This window comes from Neolamprologus brichardi, chromosome 23 (genome assembly GCF_056152115.1).
Source record: "Neolamprologus brichardi isolate AB-2024 chromosome 23, ASM5615211v1, whole genome shotgun sequence".
Lineage (NCBI taxonomy): Eukaryota > Metazoa > Chordata > Actinopteri > Cichliformes > Cichlidae > Neolamprologus > Neolamprologus brichardi.
Genome location: NC_142125.1, coordinates 38157356 through 38179707, shown reverse-complemented (window position 1 = coordinate 38179707; position 22352 = coordinate 38157356). Strand labels below are relative to the sequence as shown.

Below are 22352 nucleotides of genomic sequence, written 5' to 3'. Positions count from 1 at the left end.
ACATGAAGGTGTCCCATAATTTAATCAGAATACTAGATAAATTCTGGCATTTGCATATATGGTAAGATGGTCCTCCATGTTCACTACACAAAGTGGGGGGGAAAGGAAAGTAACACTTCAGACATGAGCAATAATATTCTCTCTAGGGCAGTAGAGTGTTTCTTTAAATCTTTAAACCCAACACCTGAGTGTCTCTTCACAGTAACCAATTATTTCTGCACTGATAAATATCAAAATCAAACTATCCAATGAGCTCACCACCTTAATTTTACAACCCAGCACTGTGTCTAGATGGTGAAAGCACCAACAAAGCAGCCTGAGAGCATCTGTGCCTTTGCTTTGCAGTAATACTACTAACACTTGCCCACTCCTTTATTTTTTCCCGTCCCTCGTTCCCCCTGGCGAACCAGCAAATGGCAGCACGTGACCTTGAGCAGCCTTCACGAATAGAGCATCTCACGGGACGATGAACAACTTTCATTCTCCAATGAGGCCGACTGCCACTGGCTAGTGGACAAAACAGGCGTGTCCAGCAAGGACATCCAACCACAGGAGAGTGAGGAGGAGATCATGTCAGACAGTCGGTCTCACCACCTGGCCTTCATGCCTTCAGGTTAGGTTATAATGCTGCCTGCTTCCAGTGTGGACTCGACGTACCCTTTTATATTTTACCTCCCTCCCTGCATGAAACATGAAAAGGCATTCACATAAGAGCTGAAACTGCCAGTTGGCATCTTATTCACACAAAATATCCACTACATCAAACCATTACATCATTCTTTTTGAGAGCAGGCCATGAATATAAATTTTTAAAAAAAAAGCATTTCACCGCACTGAAAATAAAAATACACATTTCAGCTTTCTGAGTCAAAGTGAGGAAGGCAACTCCGAGGGGGGTGAGAGCGAAACAGAGGAATGGAGTGATGGATGATTCAAAGGGGAAAGAGACGGGGTAATGAGAGGGAGAGGTAAAGGAAGGAAGGAATATCCAGCAGAGAAGCTTCTGCTACCACGCTGATAAACTCTACCACCACTCTAAATTACAGGAGGCCACATTTGTCATCTTGGCTTGATTTCTCTTCTTTCTTTTTTTTTTAGCTTTTGTTTAATTTAAAGACAGAGAAGACTGGGAAAAGACCCAAAATGAAAATATATAAAGATTATACACTGTGTAGTTTTGTAAATGCGGTGGTGGTACTGAAAATGTTTTGTTATAAATAAAATGGAATTTTACAGGAGGTCATCTCAAGGCTCCAGGAAGGACTGCACAAATAAAGCTATGTCTCACTGAGCTGATATTATTAACTGATAAAGGTTCGCCACAAATATATCAGTCTGAGCACATATGCTGTCTGATAGGAAAACTGAATATAGAACACTATACAGAAATGCATGCATTAGGTAATTTAGAAGTGGTTTTATAACATTATTTAGTCAGTAAGGTGGTTTTGGCTTCACAGTTTACGATACACTGAACCACTGTTTGCAGCTCATACATGAGAGTAGAAGTGAAGCTAAGCAGATGGTGGTGTTAGGTTAAATGACTGTCATTTCCAGAATACCTATATGTGGACACATAAAGCATACATGTACAATTTACTAAGACCTGAGTATCATTCTCCAAACATTATTTATGGGCCTAAAATAAAGACTAAAATGGCAAAAGAATTACACACTGCACAAAAAATTAAAGTTTGAAAATACATCAGATCTCAATGGGAAAAAACACATGCTGAATATCTACACCCGCATGGACTGTTTAATGTGTTGGAAGAGCTGAATTCAAAGACATAATGAACGATGTTACAGGTTTTCTCCATGGCTTCTCCAGACCCTTTCATGTCTGTCACAAGTGGATAGGGTGGACCTGCTCTCACCTATGAAAAGCACAGGGTGCCAGTGTGGACCTGTCAGTTGTGGTATTCTACGGCACTATGTGGTGCTGGGCACTGAGCACAGGGCCCGCTAAAGGATCTCAGGTCCTCAGGCCGCCCTCATGAATTCTGTTTCTAACTGTTTGGTCAGAGACATTCACACCAGTGTCCTGCTGGAGATAATTTTATAGCTCTGGCAGCGCTCATTCTGTTCCTCCTCACATAAAAGAGCAGATATCAGTCCAGCTGGTGGGTTAAGGCCTTCAACGGCTCTGCCCAGCTCTCCTAGAGCAGGTGCCAGTCTTCTGGATATTTTTAAAATGTTAATATCTTGCCAGTAAGACGTTACTGATAAAAACATTAAACTATTGTTTTTAGATAATATGATTTCAGCACTTAGTCCATACTCAATGATTACATTCACACTTCTCCTTCAAGAAACATTTTTGTTTCGATGAACCTCTCTGTGGTTTTGCTTGCACCTTGAAGTAGCTTTACACCTGATAAAGCAGATTGATTGTTGGTTCATGGAATTCCACAGCTCATCAACATCCTGTTTCAGGACACTGAATGAGCCAATGGACTGGAATAATGGTTCATTATTAGCATTATTAGCACTGGATATTTTCTGTGTGTAGATTAACTTGACTTTGCGTTCAGTTACCAAAGCCAGCAGCCTCATAATGACTTATTTCCACAGTGGGGATAGTTTTCAAGAGATACCATGGAAAAACCGTTAAGCCTGATGATAACCAGTGCCCAATTAGCATACATTTGCATAAATTTGCATACATTGGACATGGTAAAAGGTACAATACAGGAAGAGCATCCTGACAACAGATGTGAACGAGGTGGCGAAGCTTTATCCTCGTTTTGGCCGACGTTATTATGATTCACAGATAGAGAACTGATTACAGATGACAGCTTACAAAAAATTTAAGTAAGGGAAAACCAAAGTGAAACATGGAATAGTACGAAAAATTAAAGTCGGTGCCCAAGCAATAGTTCTGTCTCAAAGAAAAGCCGAATAGAGAACACCGCTATTGGCCAACATCTTGCTGATTGCTACCAGTCGATCTGCAAAAAGACACATAAAATTCCCACCATGGCATCTTCAAATGTCTTAAAATCTAAGATTTTTAGTGCTGTGGCGTGTCACCTCACAGACCTCAGCTCAGTAGATAGGACAAAAAGATGGGAGAATAAAATCAGGCCCAACATGCTAGATTTTACTGAGGAGCGATTTATTTACTTATTTTGGCCGGCCTCCCTCCCTGCTCCTGCTGGAGATTCCTTCCCGTTAAAAGGGAGTTTTTCCTTCCCACTGTTGCCACTCGCTTGCTCAAAGTGGATCCTCTGATTGTTGGGCTTTTCTCTGTGTTATTGTACGGCCTTTTCCTTACTATTTAAAGCACCTTGAGGTGACTTGTTATAATTTGATGCTGAAAAAATAAAATTGAATTGAATTGCATTTCACTTGAATTTAATACAAATAGTTTATTAATATATTTATTAATAATTATTAATATAATGGTATTAATGGCATTTAATTTTAATTGTCAGAAATGACAATAAGTATGGACACTTCAGTTTCATGACTATTGATTATTATTACCAAGTCTGCCTAATTTACATGCGTATTAAGTATTATTATAATAATAAGATATATAACCCCTCTCTTATACTACTAGTCCCCCCTCTCTTGCCTTCCTCTTTAATGTCACACTCTCTCTTCAGTTTATCATCTTATAGAGTTGTGAAAGTTACCAAGAAGTAAGTAGGCTAGTAGGCTAATGGAGCATTTACAGAACAATTACAGAATGAGACTCGTGGACAGCACTGCGTGGACCTTCTATTTCTGCTTTTTGAGTAAGTCTCAGCGTACACAAAGGCTACGAGTGCACTTTCAGAGATTCCACCACCCACTCTAACATAATAAGCTATTTTTAACCTCATCCTGCCACATTTCAACATGCAGAAAAAGGAAAATGTCCAAGCTCCCAGTGCATATGAAGTTAATGAGGTAAAACAACCACTTACTGCATGCGCAATTTCACAAACACTAAAAACTCCAAAACATCTATTATTCTAAATGCTGCTAAGCTGAAAATTATACACACGGACAGCTGACACCAGCAACTACACCCACAGATCTGGACTAAAACAAGCATTAGCACATGCAGAGTAATGCACACACTCCAAAACAGCTATTTGGAGTCATCAGAGGGATTTTGTCAGCAAATGATGCACGCAGACAAATTGGTTCGGTAAAGTCCTAGGACAGTTTCTCCCATCTTCCTCCGACGCTCACACACATAGACACACACACACACAAATGAAATAAATAACCAAACAAGTAGGTTCTTACTGCGATGCGGAGCAGGGTGGCCCTGACAGCAGCCCATCGGTCCAGCCGTCTGTCGATGACCAGGATGAAACCCACTCCTGATGCTTCCACACTACAGGAGAGAAACACACACATACACACACTGTTAATCCCCACATAAAAACACCTTTGCTTTTGCTGTGTGTGCAGGAAAGAAAAAGAGGGTGTGTATGTTTAAGTCAAGGCCTCGATAACAAGGCAAACTACTGAATTTGGTACCAGAATATCCCCAAAAAAGGGGCCTTAACTAGAATTTGCCCTCCACAGCGGTGGCTTGTACATTATTGAGAGGGCCCTTGAGCTCCGGTAAGGCAATAATTGAGTTATTTTATAAAAAATAATTCCAAATCAGCTTGCATTAAGAGGTTAGGCAGTTTCACTGTTGGCTGACAGATTATGGCATAGGTTATGTCTATTATCTAGGAGGTTTAGGAAACTTACAGACAAATCAGGCCCACTGTAGGTCACTGTAGACGCAGGATAACACAAAAGCATTGATTAGCTAAGGAAAAAAACTGAAGAGGTTGCAGTTTCTTTGTTTAGTGCTATATAACCTTTTTAAAATGTCAAATTTACAGTTAAAATGCATTTGCAGCTGCTGAATGGGCCTTTTGTCAGTCCTTCACTTAGTTGGAAAAAAAAAAGGTATAAATTTTTATTTTTACTCCCCACTAGCCTCAGGTCATTTTCCACAAGTGGCCCTAGGCCAAAGGAAGTCAAGTATCCCTTGTTCAAACCTTGCTACCTACTGCCTCTTCATCATTTGCCTTCAGTGGCGATTAGAGAGCGACCCTTGTGATTACCATGGCAACCTTGGCTCTGCATTAGCATGTGTGCATGTGAAAAATCTTGCCATTCATTCCACAGGCAGTGCCATATGTAGAAGCCTCATTAAGCTAGTTTGTGTGTGTACATGGCTTTTTCCTGCAAAAGTCCCTGCTGGAGAAGCTAACGTGTATCCTGACACCTAAACACACAAGCAGGAAGGATGAATATTTAAGCCTGACACACACATACACACACACACACCCCGACTGTGAGGCCAACCATACAAATACTGCTGAGTCGGTCCATCTGGATGTCATTATTAGCCAATTTTCATGATCACACACAGAGATGTTAAGAAAAGCAATGCGTTACACTACCCAGTGGACGCCGCAAGCGGCAAATCCTCAGTCCATCGCTACTGCTAAATAGATTCAATCCACATAAATGAAAAAGCCGGGCGAAGAAAATCTTTGATATTCCAGAGCTCAAAGAAAAAGAAATCTAACAAAAATCCTCAATAATCCAATGTCATCATCCAAATATAGTCCAGGCTTCCTCAGTTCTCCCCTATTCGGCTGATGTCAATGTCCAGTCGGTGCATCCACAATCATCTGCTTGCAGCTCGCGGATGGAGCGAGGTGACCGTTCACATCCTCACAGAGCATCTCCCTCCTCCTTTTGCCTCTCTCTCTGCTCCTCCACCACCCGCGTCCCACCCTCAGCCAATTAAAGCCGAGCTCTGCCGCTCAGAGCCAATCAGATACCCGGGAGCTCAGCCGATTGGCAGCAGGGTGCAAAATAGCTGGTGGGCAGAGAGGGAGGGGTGTGAGTGTGTGTCTGTTATATGAAAGGTGATGATCCACTGAATGGCCGCCATGACACACACAAAAACATATGCACACACACACACACACACACACACACACACAGATAGATATACAGCTGCATCTTCCTTTCTCCTTTAATTATGTGTGTGAGAGCATGTCTGTGCTTGATGAGAGTGCTGCGCTCAGCACTAAAGGAAAGGTGAAAGGAAGGGAGGGGAGGTGAGAGGGTGGAGGGGCAGAGGGAGCATAAAGGAGGAGGACAGAGGAGTGATGAGAACAGATAAATTTAAAAAAAAATCTAGTTAGGAAAACAAACCTCCACTGTAGAAATATACAAAAACTATAAATACAAAACCTTTCATCAGGCCTAAGTTCTACTATACGAGTTCATATGAGCAATGTTTTAACATTGTAACAACAATTCTGTTCATATATCCACATCAAAGAGCACAGTTTCAATTTTTGATTTGCCAGTTATCTGTGACTTATTCTTTAGTCTTCCATTCTTCTCTAAACCTTTGTGTCTTTTGTGTCACTTCTCCTCGAGTCAGGCCTTTGGTGTTGTGCTGGCATCTGTTGGCTCCGCCTGGTATTACACCTCAAGCTCTGTTAGCACAGCATATGTGTGAGGGGAGGGGGCATAGGGAGGGGTGAGAGACACTCACCTGGGGACACTCGTGAGGTAGCTGAGGACATTTTGGAGCTCCTCCTCTTCTAGCTCGCTGAAAGTTGGGAATTCTGGGAAGACGATGACGGGGCTTCCATTCATCCCTCGCCCCCCTGGAGACAGACAGGAATCACAGAAATGTCAGGCACGGTGTCGAGTTGTCAGTGCTTTTAATTGATTTGATGACAGCTGGATTGAAAACTTGAAAGTTATGTTGTAGCGGTTTATTTGTGCCCTACTTTTCCTCCTTTATATAAATACACTCAGACACAAATAAACCCACTTCTTGCTTGATAAAGTGCAGCAGGGTAAAAATCATAAATTACATACGGTCCTATTTCCATAATTGGAAAGTCACGCAAATTCATTTTGGATCTAATTCAGAATGAAAGAAAGGCATTAAGAGGAGCCTTAATGTGATTGTTTACCTCCCCTCTGGCTGAGGAGAGACGGAGCAAAAATCACATTTATAAAAATAAACAGGACCTCACACACACACAAACACACACACACACACACACAGACACACACACACTTCTCTTTGGTTGGCAGGTCAAGTTTCAAAGCAGAACATTGGGGTGATGAATTATTCACATGCCGTCACTGGTCAGGCAGTATCGTCATGGTAACCCAATACAGAGCTCTAAGAGTGGGTTTCTGTGCTGACATGTTTGTTTCATGTTGCTTTGTGTGCATTTTGTGTGAGTGGCTGGTTATGATTGCCTGCATGGCTTCTATCTGGGCCAACCTATCATCAGTAACTGACAAGTTTTTCCCACATTGGGGTCCCACAGAGGGTCCAGGACCAGCTGGGATCAGAAATCTTTTTCTTTATTCTGGTTGAATCTGCCCCTAGAGTTTCACTGCATTTTCATGTGGATTTGTACACTACTCCATCATGTTGTCTCAAATGAGTTGTTTTGGTCATGTTGGGATTTTTTGTTTTTCCTTTGTTTGTTTGCGTTTTTGTGGGCCGTTGCTCTCTCTCTCTCTCCCAGCTCCTGGCTATTTTTGTGTTTTTCATGAGTCTGATTTGTAATGAATGAGAATATTTTTCTTTTTTTCCCCCCCTTTTTTTTCCTTCTCTTAGCAGTTCTTTCCTGCCATGCCTGCTTTGTTTTGTTTGTTTGTTTTTAAGTAAACACCTCCTCCATACTAGAGTAAAAATATGACAACAACCTCCTTGCAACCAGGGGAAAAAATTGCATTGAATTTCTTTACTTTGAGTTGCACACAACTGTTTACAAAGTTGAGCTTGATTACACAGGTTCCAAGGTGGAAGGCAACTTGTCGCCAAGCAATTGCAGTCTGATTTAGAAACACTGCAATCACTCTCAGACAGACAGATCAAGGTTTGCACATAACTGTCATCTAATTTATAAACCAAAAAAAGTCAACATACTGCTAGTGTCATGTGTCTTTGCAACAGAGGACTCAACTCAGCTGGTTGTATTCTGGTATAAGAGCAAGGTTGCAGAGCGCCTGAGTCATTTTATAGTTAAACAACTATTTTTCAGTAACTATGTCTCTATTTGTGGAAGAATTTCTGAATTTCTGTAGGCACAGACTTGCAATTTCTGCAAATCAATCATAGTTAATGCCATATTGTCACAGACCCCATTCTATCTGACTCCGTCTTATTGCCGTTTTAGCATCGACTTGATGGAACAAAGTCCCTTTCAACATGGCAGCTGACTGCAAGTAGACACAGACCTTGTTCCCATCTTCGAAGCCCAATTGTTGTCCCAATTTCAAAGACAATAATATAGTTCATTGCACACGGTCACAATAATTTTGTTAGTGCTGCATCAACATTTTCCCCGAGTGTGAAGGATAGTAAATTGGTCCCACATATAGTTTATAGCTTTGCAGACACAGAAAGGTCCAAATATATCTGCAGCGCAAAGCAAAACCCTTAAGGTATTACGCTTCAATGAAATCAAAATTATTTAAACTTTTATTTTTGTATTTATGAGTTAAAATATTGGTAACTACACAAACAAAAGCAAATAAATTATCAAAAGGTTAAAAGCCTTTCACAAAGTGTCGCTTTGGCTGTTATGTAAGCATGAGCGGAACTATTTTTGGAATCTGCTGGACATATCCGCCTTCATGTCCTGGAAGTGTTTTTGCTGCCAGAGACATTTATATATTTTTTTAAATTGCACCAACAGTTTTGTTACATAGAAGAGCGCAAGTAGAGAGAGGACTGCGTTTCACTGAGCGACACAGACACAAAGATATAATTCGACTCTAAAGAGTTAGGCCAATTGCGCTATGTTTATAACCCCCATTAGCTCTGCCCCGACATAAATTCCCCTGTTCACACACACGATGAATGTGTTTGTTAGCAACTAAATTGTCCAGTTTAATCTAATCCATGCTGCACATTTGGAAAGACACCGAGATCTCTCTGGGGTCACTCGTTCATCATGAGTTTCACCACTAAGTCACTGACATGTATAAGCGGATTCAAAGTGTCTACTCGCATGTTCTTTACATATCAAAAGGAGGAGAAAGTTATGTATGTCTTGAAATAATTAACTGCCACTTTGTGCATGTGTATAATATCAAACCAACCTGGCAGGATGGCAAACTGTTTCTGGAGTTCAGAGCCGATTTGTGCTGCATACATAGGAGTATCATTCTTTTGCACGATGTCATCTAAACAAAGAAACAGAAAACAGCATGTTAGAAAACAAAGTCTCCAAACCAAAATCCACTGTCAACTCTTTTGCCAATATAACCAACAGCTGAACTTTTTTTTAAGTGTGTTTATATATAAATATATATATATATGTGGAAGGTGTAAAAGGGGAGGAGCATGGGAAGTAGGGCGAAATAAAGAGGGCAGGGCACATGAAAAAAGGAGGGAGTAAAATGAGAAAATCCAAAAAGGAGAAAGAGTGAAAAAGGGTAAAAGTAATGTAGATTAAATAGATGAAGATGAAGTAAACACCATTTGGATTCCCTCTGTCCTGTGGTCAGGCTGGATTACAGTAATCTCATTTAGCCCTTTGAGACATGTAGAGACAGAGAGATAGAGAAAAAGCACTCTCCCCTCTCTGATTTGGTTGCCATGTGTGAGCCATGTATGCCAAAAACAGGGATTGGATTGTTAACTGTGTCCGATCATGTGTGCATCTGTGAATGAAAACTGAGAATTTATAATGTCATCTAAGTGTGTATGATGGAGCATCGCTACGTGTGTGTGTGTCTCTGAGTGTGTGCAGACAAATGCTGGCACCGCGGCTGGTGTGAGCAAAGTGTGGCAAGGTTTACTAGCAGTATGGTGTGGACTGGCAGTGAGATGCATTAATTAACATCCAAGTGCAACCCAAACAAACTGTTCACATTTTTATAAAGGGACCATCGACCCAAAAATTGCTACACCAGACTGATTATAGGATCTTTAGTAGAGTCGCTGTTTTAATCTCATCTAGGATAAGCTTTGTGGTGAAAGTGTCCTGATGGATGAGGTTTAAAAGCTCCACTTTTCTCTCTGATAACAAACTGCATATAAAAGATGGAAATGGGCCACCGTGAGGTTAACGTTACAAGCTAACCATAGACAACAGCACACTCTGTTTTATTTTCTATTTTACACCAAAGGTGACCATAATTTACCATGACCATGACATAGTGAGCATATTTTTCATTCATAATTCATAGCAAAATATTTTGACTAAGCAGCCTTTATAGGTTAAAAGTATCGACATCTGTATTGGTAACAGCAATACTAGCACTGCATTTACTTGGTTACACCAAAATTTGCAGTGTAGCAGAGCACTAGTGAGAAGTGAGGTCATGCTCTCATAGACTTCTATATAGTTGGCTTCAGAAACCCCCGGTTCTATTAGAATGAATGGAGCTTTAAGGCACTTTCCCATATGCAATGCCCATTTTTGGAGGTTTTTGACACATGTGACTGCTAAACATGCAGCATTAACATTTTGGACATGTGACAATCATGATGGCAATGTAGGATAATGTGAATAATGCCCGTCACACAAACCTGGAGACCAGTCGGTGACTGCCTAATTGCCATCAGTCAGTAGAGAAAAATGTGCATTTCCAAACCAAATGGCAAAAACCTCCTTGTAATCGCTGTGGTCGCTAGCATGCTGCTGCAGTCATAGTTTAAATGGAAGTGACGGGCTTGTCTACAAACACTGGCCTGCTGCCCTCCCTGATGGTAAAAGCTGCCCTTTCGAAACACTGGAAGCACAACTTCAGCTTTTACTACTACTTATCTAGTAGTTAGTGAGTTGTTTGCAGCATGAAACATGAAAAAAAACAACTGACAAACTACAACAATGTGCTAGCTATCAAAGCAATTACTAGAAGGTTTTTGGTTAAGCACCTTCTCTGCAACTGATTTCACTGAGCAAGAGCCGGCAAACTGCAGGAACCACTCGCCAGCCTCCCAAGGCAACCAGTGGTTCTATCACATCCAATATGGCACACAACTCTTAAGCAATGTGCTTCTGATGTCACAATAGAAATGTCAATAGACAGTCCAAAAAGCTATTAAGGGCTAGCTAATCCAACTGTAACACTGTCAGCCAATCAGACATGTGTCAGACATGTGAACTGGATGCAGACTTATACAAACTAACACTCTCTCTTCTTAGACTTTATTTCTCTGAGATGTGCCTTACTTGCTCCCTCTTTAAATCTAATCCTGTAGTTATTAAAGATGTTAACGCACAACGATATGTTCAGCGAGTCTATTGTTAACTACCATAGTGTGAATGTGTCATTTTACAGTAAACACAAAGTGCAGCTGAGGCCATCGGCGATGTTATCAGGCGGTCATAAACCAGGACTTGTGAGTCACTTGAGCCAAACAACTAAAAACAGTCTGTAACAGCGTGAAACCTTTAGTCTGTGGGAAAATAAGACAGAATGACCACACCGGAGAACAAAGCAATCCACTCATACCAGACTAAAGCACTGCAGGTGATCACATAATTGGCATTCTTTGTCACAAATATCCTCAGACTACCTGTAAAAACTGTGCGCATGCTGATGTTTGTTGGTCATTTCCTTCTTTAATCTGTGGCACCGTCGGTCTATGCAGCAGCTCCATATGATGCAGCAACCCCCTGGGATTAAGAGCTTAAAGCTTCAGTAATGCTACATACATTGTGTCAGCATACGATTGGCTAGACAGTGACTCATACTACAGATTGTACGTCTCATGTTTGTTACATGCTGTATGTTAAAGTATGAGCAGCTGTTCACAGGATGTTTGAGATGCTCTTGGAACTTGCTTTAAAAATTATTAAAGAAGTAAAAAACTAAGTATACTGTAAGTAGCTCTGGTCAGGAAGGAACATGGTGTCCTAGGGGTGTACAGCAATAACTCCCACACACTTTGGTAAAGTCAGAGGTAAAGCTTTACAGATTTTAGGAGATTATCCAAAAAAAAAAGCAGTGATTATTGCAGAAAAAACAACAAAAGAAGAGGAGAATCGGAGCAGAGACTGGGTCAAGACAGAAGAAGAAACGGCTTAAAAAAAGGACAGAGGAAGATAAAAGTAAACGGTCTAAGAGTGGAAAAAGAGAGATGGTTGACTTGGCACTAATCCAGGTCCACTTATTAGACTCAAACAGACCACAAAGCTTCCAGCAAAAATCAACCACTCTGTAATTTAACACAAAAAAACCCAGCAACTGTATATAATTAGCTTCTACTACAGCAGAGACAAAGAGGAAGGGGGCGTGCTTTAAAATCTGAGTTCATGGTGCCTTTGAGCAAAGCAATGAGTGCTGAATGAAGAACAATTTGTTTTCTGGAAGGACAAAGGAGATAATGAGGTGGGGATCCAAAAGGAAATGTTTTATTTGTATATGATATACAGTATAGGAGGCAGACTGTGTGTGAGCAAGTGTGTTGTCATATGTCAGCGTGTGTGTTTGAGTGTTGTGGGATCACTGGGCCAGCTGTCAGTTCAATGTGTCAGGCAGTAAGCTCTGGCTAAGGCCCAAGCTCTGACTAACAGCAAGACATGTGCAGCGCTCTCTTAAGCGTGCAAGTGTCCGCATCTTTGACCTTACAGCAAGAGAGTTGGTTTTATTTCAAAATAACACCAACTCTCAGACTAAATCTCAAGCGATGCGATCATGCGATTTGCAATACTTCATGTCACAGTGTGTCCAGTTCATGGATGGATTTGCCATTTCAACCAGATGGAGTTAAAGCTCCTTTAGTCGGTCATTTCCTACATTAGCCATGCCTTCGGATGAGTACTTGCAGCTGTTAGTGTTAAATACAAGTCAGTAAAGTAGCTGTGAAAGCATCAGTAAGCGATCGTCCAACTAAGAAGATGCCTTTTTAAATGCTTGAAATAGTTTCCCGCTGCATGCAAAAATCTACTTTGTAAGACTTTTTTTTTCTCCCCCAATTGAACCTCATATTTTTATAAAAATGTAAGAAAATTTGTAGAGAACAATTTCATTTTGCTGAAATAACCTGCACAGTGCTCATGGTTTGTGAACTATATGGGTGAATGGTGCAGATATATCAGACATTCAGGCGTCGGGCAGCTTTTCACTGCTGCTGAAACTCTCAAACGGCTCGCTTTGTCCTCAGTGGAATGAATGAAATTAAACTATAGTGGCGAGGCTGCGAGCGAAACCCTTTTACCCACCAAACAACACACACACACTGGAAGTGGGACAAGGCAGCCAAACACAAATAGTGATTATGGGGGGCCTCGAAAGAATGCCCCCCTCCCTCCTTGTACCCTTCCCCCCTGGCCTCTGACACCCCTTCCCAAATTCATTCATCCTTTTCTCAGGGGCTTATCTGAAGGACAAATAATATGTATCCCAGCCATCTTATGCATTAGGAAAATATTACACCATTATTAACTTGTGTATTGCATTTCTAAAGGGCTCTATTCAGCAGTTAAAATAACTTTTAAGTTAATGTTAAGTACAACTCGGATGAAGACATATGTGCTGCATGAATGCATCATTTCAGGATTAATATGCAGCTGCACTAAATCGGATCATTTCACACTCCTAAATGTCTCCAGCTGTATTCTTGGTTGTATATATGAGGGAGGAAAAGACCTGGATTTAAAGGGTGAAAAGAGGGAAAAGGAAGCAGTTGGGAAAAAAACAACTGTAGAGGTGCTCTCGTCTCAATAAGATGAAATGGAGGACAGGGTTTCTTTACACATGCCTACATATTTAATGTGTTAGCCTGGTGCTAGCCGATACCGTGGATGTGATCTCCCTGTGGCAGAGGGTCAGGAGGAGCGCCACAGTTTAAAACCATAAAACGCACAGCATCCAACATTATGCGATGTTGAGCATGTTCTCTCAGCATCACCGTCACACTACAGATGATGTGGAGTCTCGTGATCTGAAAGGTTGTAAACAGTCCAGTGTTGGGAGGAGAACACTGACGTGAATATTATTCAAACGTCAAACATTCTGCAAAGTTGCAGCTTCAGCAGTGACCTGCTGCACATGCTGCAGCTTGTGTTTTCAAATCACAGCTATTAACTTTCTTTTACATTTGTCATATAGTTTTGTTCTCCTTGATGGCAGCTCTGTCAGTTCCACAGGTTTCTGTCCTGGGACCAGTTCTATCTACATTATACATGCTTCACTTAGGCAATATTATTACAAGGCATCATGCATTTTCAATGCTATGCAGATGACACCCAATTTTATCTTTCAATGAAGCCAGATGACACGCAACGATTAATCAAACTGCAAGACTGCCTTAAAGACATAAAGACCTACATGACCCCTGAACTCCTGCTCCTAAATTCAGATAAAACTGAGGTTATTGAGCCCCAACGAAAATGGGTTTTGGTTTCTTCGCCCAGTCACTAGATGCATGCCCGTAGGTGATGATTGTTGGAGTTCTCTGTATTATTGTAGAGCATTTACCTCAATATGAAAACCGTAAAACTGTTGTTGTTATAAGAATTAATGTAGCTGTTGCTACAGAGTTATTGCGGTTATTGCAGATGTGCAAATCAAAAGCAAAAAAACAGACACAGTTGGCAGCAAAGTCTAAATATATTGGAGTATATTTGAAAAAAGGAAGAGAGTACATGCGAGTAAGAAGACTGTCACATGAGCTTCCTTTTATGCTTACTGTATTTACTGTGTGGGGAAGTTCAATGTCATATTAAGATAAAAGTTTATTTGTCTGTCATATGAGAAATGATTCTCAGGATTAATAACGTGTCACCCCAACTCTGAGGAGAATGAAAGGCAGCAGCCCAATTAAGTCCTATAAAAGCCAGACTGTTGTCGCCAATACATTGTATTACCATCACCCAGATGGACACACACATCCTGTTCCTTTGTTCTGCAGTCATGCTCCTACAGGTTTTCATCACTAAACACACATTGTCGGTTCAAAGACGGCAGCCAGCTGTTCTCTGCTTGTTGACGGCTGCCAGCATCGATGGCTGGTCAAAGCTCAAAGCCGCAGGAAGCCAGATAGCTGACTGGAGTGCAGTCAAACACACGTGACTATACACACGAGTGCATAGACATGACCCTCACTGAGGACCGCGCAAACAAAAACAGCCAGGATGTGGTTGGACACAGAGGTGCACAACATACAGAGAGAACCTTAGATAGACACAACAAGACATAAGCAAATGGAGAAGTGTTATTACGGTCCACTGATGGCCATAGGGCCCGCTTAAAATACAACATTTAAACCTTTTGTTCCCCCTAATGTTGTGCCTGTGTTTTGTTAGTGCTTTATTTCGGTGCTTTTTTTTCCTGAGATGTCACACACTTTGAATTCTAGCCAATCATTTTACGTTTCCGAGGATAGTAGGCGGGTCCAGGTACGTACGTTCTTTTAGAGCAGAGCTACAGATTAAAAATGCCCAAGACGAAGCGGTCAAAAGTCTGGCTGTACTTCACAGCAAAATATGCAAACTCAGCAGCCTGCAACAAGTGCTTTAAGGTGATACTGTGATACTGTCAAAGGAGGTAACACCTCGAATCCGATGAAACACCTGGCGACGCATAGAGTTTTTTTTAAAAGCCGAAAAAGCTTGCTGCGAGACCTCACACCGAGCGCATCTACTGTGGGTGGGTTGCCTGTTATCGGACCCGGAGTTAGCAACATCCCCCAAAAACCCAAAGAGGAGAGTCCTGGCCCCTAGCCCTGCCAGTGTAGCAGAAATGATGACGGATGGCAGCAGCAGCCGTTCTTCTCTGCGTGAGTAGCTTAATGTTGTCCGTGTGTAATTTACGTTGAGTAGGCTAACCACGTTATTACATTAATGCAGTAAGGTGAACTAGCAAACATTGTCATAGCTACATGCGGCTGTCTTCTTGTTTGATGGCAGATACTCCCTTCACCCTGGCCAAAAAGGCTAAAATGACCAAAGAAAAAGTGGAAAACAGCTAAACATGAGAGGTTTTTGGACAAAATTTGTGTTTTTTCTATTGTTTAAGCACTGCTTCCAGCCCAGAGTGATACCATATATGCCCCATAGCTGCAGAAAAGGCTAACATTGTTATCTTTTTACAAAAAAAACCCCCAGCTGAACATGAGAGGTTTTTGGACCAATTTTGTGTTCTCCATTCTTTAAGCACCGGTTTGAGCACCGTTTAAGCACCGGCACGGTTTCAAAAGTACCAGTTTGGCACCGGTATCGGATAAAACCTAAACGATACCCATCCCTAATCATTACAGATAAACTGGTAAATGATTGGTTGTTGATGCTGCACTCTATAGATGTTGTTAACCCCATTTTAACCCTCTTCTAGTATGTAGTTTATAACGTTTAGTACATTTTAGATTACGTGTTTATGGTTGCAACAAGAGAAAGAACTCAACCATGGACCAGTGATACTTGATTTAGATTCTTAACACAAAATTAATCATTTAGATTGTAAAAGGATCAAACTGATGGAAAACCTGAAGCAGACAGGATGAATTTCACTGAGACACATGTCCACCAGCACTCAGGCACGTCACTGAGACCTTAAGCTCTGCATCTGCTGCTATGGTATGCACCAAATGGAAAAGGACCGACTTGGAATGTAGACTCGAAGGCACTAGGTAGGGGAATCTGGTGAGGGCGTGGCATGCAGGGCTAAAAGTTGTATTGGCGTTAAATACCAGCTCAGAGAGATGGCCAGTTGTGTGCACATTTGTGCGAGTTACATGCTGAGAAGCAACACAACCATTCTGCAGCTGTGTATGTGTGTGTGTGTGTACATGTGAGGGAATCCAAGCTTTATTATCTGGCATTATAGTCCGGGTTTACCAACGCTCCATCTGTCACTGCTGTGGTGCTTCTACCACACACACACACCAACACAGGATAAGGGCTGGCATGCACACACACCGTGCCAAACAACTGGGTCACAGGGCCAACAGTGATCTGGAATGCATGTGAATTTGGTGCCCATCCCCACACCCAAAGCTTCAACTACCGGGGCTCAAGAAAGATTAGCAGGTCAAAAAACATGTTTTTATTTGATGTCTGAAGCTACAGCAGTAAGTGTTCAGTCAGCTGGAGCACATAGGTTTCACTGAATAGAGTCCAGGTGAATTATTACTTATTATTTACATTTGCCAATGCTGAACAACATGCCTATCCAAGTGTGTTTTCCAGGACCTCCACGCCCTGCCAAGGAGACCCCACAGACACAGGTGGTCCGATATATCATGTTTCAGGTTTGCAACTGTTTCATTTGGCTGTAAAGGGTTATCACGACTGGATTTGTGTACAAGTTATTTATATTTAGAAGTGTAAAGAAAAAATAGTTTCACTGGTGGTGAAAAAAACAATATGTCAATTTCTGGATTTATTTTTTACCTACTCTACAAACCAATCGCTTGCAGCCACCTTAAATCACCAAATGTACATTTTACAAGCTTTTTCTTGGCGAAATCTTCTTAAGATTAAATCTTCAACTTAAAAAGGCCAAGAAAACGAAAGCAATGTCCTCTGAGTCCAGTCCACTGCAGTTAGAAATCCAGAACAATAGCTTTAGGCTTTACTCGGTCACTGGCAGCGAGCCCCAATCTACTGAATAGATGGTGGCATCATCATCTCAGCAAAACAACACACTACTGTCCCTCTGTCTACAGTCTGCGCTGCCATCACAACACACACACGGACACACAATCCCTCTCAGGCATGGTTCCCACTCTGCGCCGAAGCAAAGTGCGTTCAAGCCACTCGCAAAAATCTGCAAATGAATACACACACGTACCCTTTCAGGCAGCATTAATCTTTTTAAAGAAACAATAATAATATTGATTTGTGTTACACAAGTGAATGCAGCCCTTTATTGCCTGCTGATGTCAAGACAAGTTTGTGCAGAATCGTTCTTTATTCAGCAAATGTGCTTCTGCAGTTCAGTGCAAGCGCCCAAAATAGGAAGCAAAGCGTCAACTTTTGCACGGTGCATCGAGGACATGTACATCAGCTTTAACAAGTGAAACTTATTTTTTATCAGTCTGTTAACTTAGCACTAATTAGCATGTCTGTGACTGAACTGCACCCATGTGGCCCACTGATGCTCCTTTCCAATCAAGCATGGAAGTATTCTAGTTCCAGCTGCTAACATTAGCACGCCACCTTCTCATCCACCTATGGTCACGTCTGGCTCCAAAAAATACAAAATAAAAAAATGCTGAGGCTTCAAATAGGTTCATGCACCACCTTCAAGTACAAGAAAAGGAATTCACCTATTAGTTAAAGGTAATTTCAGTCTATTTACGCTCACACGCTGTTAAAACAACCAGACCATGTCTTTCCTTTATTTTTGCAGCAAGTGCAACAGTGTGAAATGACTCGAGTGTCTGAGTGCGTCAGCATGAACCAGACCCGCCATTCCATAAGGTAATTTGTGAATAATTGAGCCATCTAGGTGGCTCAGTAATTGATGTGACCCTCCTGAACCCCACCAGGTGACAAACATTACCTGATCTTGGCTACAGACTTGAGCTCCGTCGTGGGAATTTCAGAATCTAGAAACTCCCAAACGGGCTGGGAGCCGTCGGTAAATCTGTGGTGCACCTCACTAAACTACAAAGCATGTACTCGCAATTTTGTGGGTTTAAAATCCAGGTCCTCCTCCCTTCCTCTCCCCCTCTCCCCACCACTAGAGAGGAAAAAAGAAAACATACAGTAATAGCACGAGCTGAGCGCAAAACCAGCAGATATAACAGCAGCCCTTTTTTAGTTGCCTCTGGCCATAGCTGCCAGTCATTACACTACACGGAACAAAGAACATGAGAAGTGAAAGACAGTGGGGAGGAAGAAAAAAGGGGGGGAAATTACATACTAGGAGAGAAAAAGAAGGAGGCAGCCAGCAAGGAAGGAATCCAATAGCCCTGTGTTTTGACTTGCCTGAAAAGGACCCTCCAGTTGCAGAGAAAAGCTAACACCACCACTTTTTTTTTTATCATCATGCCCTGGAAGTAAGACTTATTTCTTAGAATAGTCTTAAAAGTCACTAACGCTGAGCCAGATTCACTTCAAGATGGATTTAGCATCATTAAGTCATCACAGATTCCAGATATTTTCCCTCTCTGGTGTAGTTTCTTCATGTAGTCAAGGTTGTATGACTCTGCAGAATGCTTTAGTATAATTTACATGTGATTATAGGTGTCTAATGCTCCACTTTTGACGAAAGCCCTTCAACTCTGATATTCGCAGAGGAAAGTCAACTTTGAAGAGTAATCCAGTGCCGTGATACTGGCTAGCAAAGAAATCTGATCTGAAGCCGAGTGGGTCACGGTTAAAAGGTCAGCGATACTTCAGAGGAAGTTAGAATGCTTTTTAAAGCTTAGTAGAGCCTGCTGAAGAGGCAGAAATTTAGTTCTGCTTCTTCCTGACCCAGGACAGTGAGTTTGCACTACATGTATGACAGAATGTATTTTTCAGCAGTGTCAGAAGAGGCTACAAGCTCTGCAGTGTAGTATGTAAAAGAGGTGACCATTTGCCAGGCAGTAATGGCTCTACCAAAACAGCACGGGAAGTCCAGTATCCAGACTGAGCCTTTGTGTCAGTGTCCTTTTTTTTTTGTTAGTGCATTAAAATGCACTATCTACCTGTACCTTCTAGCACTTGTAACATAACTATAACAAATGCAAAGTTGCAGTTTTTTTTTTTTTTACATGAATGGGAAATGTTTACCAAAAAGTCATAGACTGTATATAACAGATGGTCATAGCCACAAGAACATCAACAGTTTGTTAATGGACTTCCATTTTATGGTTGAAGGCTGAAGTCTGGCCTTTGGGCCATCACCATGGCGTTTTATTGGAGTCAGAAGCGATCATATTTGAATGATATGGAAATGAGTGCTAAGTTATGAGCTAATGCTTGCAAGCTTAGATAGAAAGCTGCATTCAAAGACACACAGAAGCCTGTCAATTCACCAAAAAGTCACATTAAAATGAGACCACACACACACACACACACACACACACACACACACACACACACACACACACACACTTTGGGATTTCGGGGTGCATCTTCTAAGCAATATTAAACAGCAAGAGGTCCCTAAGGCTGACTGAAACTGTATTAGCCTGACAAATGTGTCACTTGTATTCAATACACTTAATTTGTTGCATTTTATTATTAACCCAAACTCCTGCTCACTGAGATCATGAGAGATTAATTTAGCTTTTTGACTGTATTAAATATGTTTTGCTTTGTGTGTGTGTGTGTGTGTGTGTGTGTGTGTGTGTCAGCCACTCTAGGATCAAACAAATCAACTTTATATAAAAGCAGCTACTGCTGCTAAATCCAGCGCAAACATTGGATTTTAACTCGATGTTAATGCTTCCTGTTTCTGAGATCATAAGGCACTGACATACACACGTATATCAGTGGCCTTATCGGGACACAGTCACGACTTGCCGATTTCTAATCTCGACTTGGCAAAAGTAAGAAAGGAAAGGTTGATACCTCTGCGGTGTGTTTGCCCGTGCATGAACGGGCTAAGCTCGTGAGATAACTTCAGCCCATCTGCCAGCAGATCAAACACGCTCTCTCTCTGCACAGCAACACGAAACAGGCTCACAAAACAAACACTACTTTGCACACACACCTGAGGGGCCATGAAAGGCTCGACCAAAATCTCTATGGATTCATATAAACTCTGCGGCTTTTTTTAGCTTTCCATTATTCCACAACAGAGCAAACTAAAAAAAAAAGGCCAAATAGATGAGATGGAGTCAAATGACGTGCGCGCAATCACGCACAGAGGGTGGAAATAAGGGGGAGGAGATGTTGACATTCAAAGTCTCAAAAGCGTTTTGTCCCAACGCTGCTTCCAACTGACAAGAGGAAACGCACTGTGTTAGTTAATGGGACGAAAGTGATTAACATGCTGTCAGCGTGCCCCACTGAGTACTGTAACTGTGGGTAAACAGACCTTGTATAAACACACACACACACACCTCGCTTCAACGCACAAACAGGACCTCGGGACAAAATGCACTGTCCACTTCAGATTTGATTATGTAACCGTCTGATGGACCATAGTGCCTTTAGCAGGAAGAGCATCTTTGTGCAGTGAGACAAAAATCAATGTCAGACCATGCTCACTCATCTCCTTCCTTCATTCATAAATTGGGTTACCCTCACCAGCTCCTCATGACATGAGTGATCTCACACAGCCTTAACTTTGATGGGTTTATGTGTCAAAAAGGTTTCTATTCTACCACAACAACAGCCTTTACTACAATAGTCTTTATTTTCTGAAAGTTCACTTCCCTGCTGATCTCTGCATTAGTTTTATCAATATGACCTTTTCAGGAAAAAAAGCAACATTTTTTAAGACAATGCGTTGCCATTTACCATAGCAGCAACATGTTGAAAGGATCTACTACACTTTAGGTCTACACCAGGTTACTCTAGACATATTTTCAGCAATCTTGCATGTGCAAGTCTGATTGGCTAACTCAGTCAGTTATTACCCTCATTAGTCTGTTTTTTGTTGTCTAAGATCTTAAGTGGACACATGGCTCTCCTTTCTCACCAGGTTTACCTCTGACACCAGAGTGCACAGGTAACAACTGCACTGAGTCAACAGAGCAAGAACTAAATGCATACAAAGAGAAACACACCTGCAGAATTCCCACAATCTTATCTTTGCCCAAAAGCAGACAATCACACACATTTATACAGACACACTCTACCTGTCATCATCTTCAGCTGCAGCCATAGCCTGGTGATTTCGTGGCAGAGTTGAGACACTCTGTTCAATGCCATTGTTTGTTTAGGCAGTGCATGTGTGTGTGTCCACCTCCCCGCCTCTAACACACACACACAGAGTTAAAACACGCTCACGCACGGCCGCATATTCTGTCAGAGAACATCTCGGTGGAAGTTACGGGAGTCCATTCTGCTCCAGCCGCTGACTGAGCTGTCACTGCTCAGCACAGCCCCCACACACACACACTCACACACACCCTCTGTCTGTGCCAGCCGGGGGCGGAGCTTCTGGAGGATCCAGCCCGCCCCCTGGCTGAGAACATGGAAGAGAACATGGAAGTCTATTATTATTATTATTATTATTAATAATAATAATAATAATAAATTACTTTCACTTTTTAAATTGTACTATTTGTACAATTTGCCTTCAGTAATATTTGTCTTGAATATCAGGCAGTATGTAATATGATCTAAATTCACTGTAAACAAAGGATCTCTTGGCCAATGCTAATCAGCTTTTAGGAGTCTGTCTGTCTTCCTGATTCAGCCTCTTCGTGTAACCAAACAGACGTAAATTAGCTTAAATGTAATTTGAGATTTTGGCACGCGGTTCCTTTAAAACAAGAGCAGAGTATGTAC

The 22352-nt window shown here is 41.6% G+C and overlaps 1 protein-coding gene across 4 annotated transcripts in view; it reads right to left on the bottom strand.

Annotated features, from left to right (window-relative positions):
* mcf2la (mcf.2 cell line derived transforming sequence-like a) overlaps nt 1-21921 on the bottom strand; it is a 38549-nt gene extending 16628 nt beyond the window's left edge. For all 4 annotated transcript variants that reach the window (XM_087835703.1, XM_087835700.1, XM_087835701.1 and 1 more), the window contains exons 1-4: nt 21698-21921; nt 9103-9186; nt 6521-6635; nt 4243-4333 (exon numbers count right to left, since the gene is read on the bottom strand). In XM_087835703.1, coding sequence (XP_087691829.1) covers nt 4243-4333; nt 6521-6635; nt 9103-9186; nt 21698-21770 — 363 coding nt within the window. In that variant the 5' untranslated portion in view covers nt 21771-21921. The remainder of the gene's footprint in view (nt 1-4242; nt 4334-6520; nt 6636-9102; nt 9187-21697) is intronic.
* Nucleotides 21922-22352: the final 431 nt, after the last annotated feature.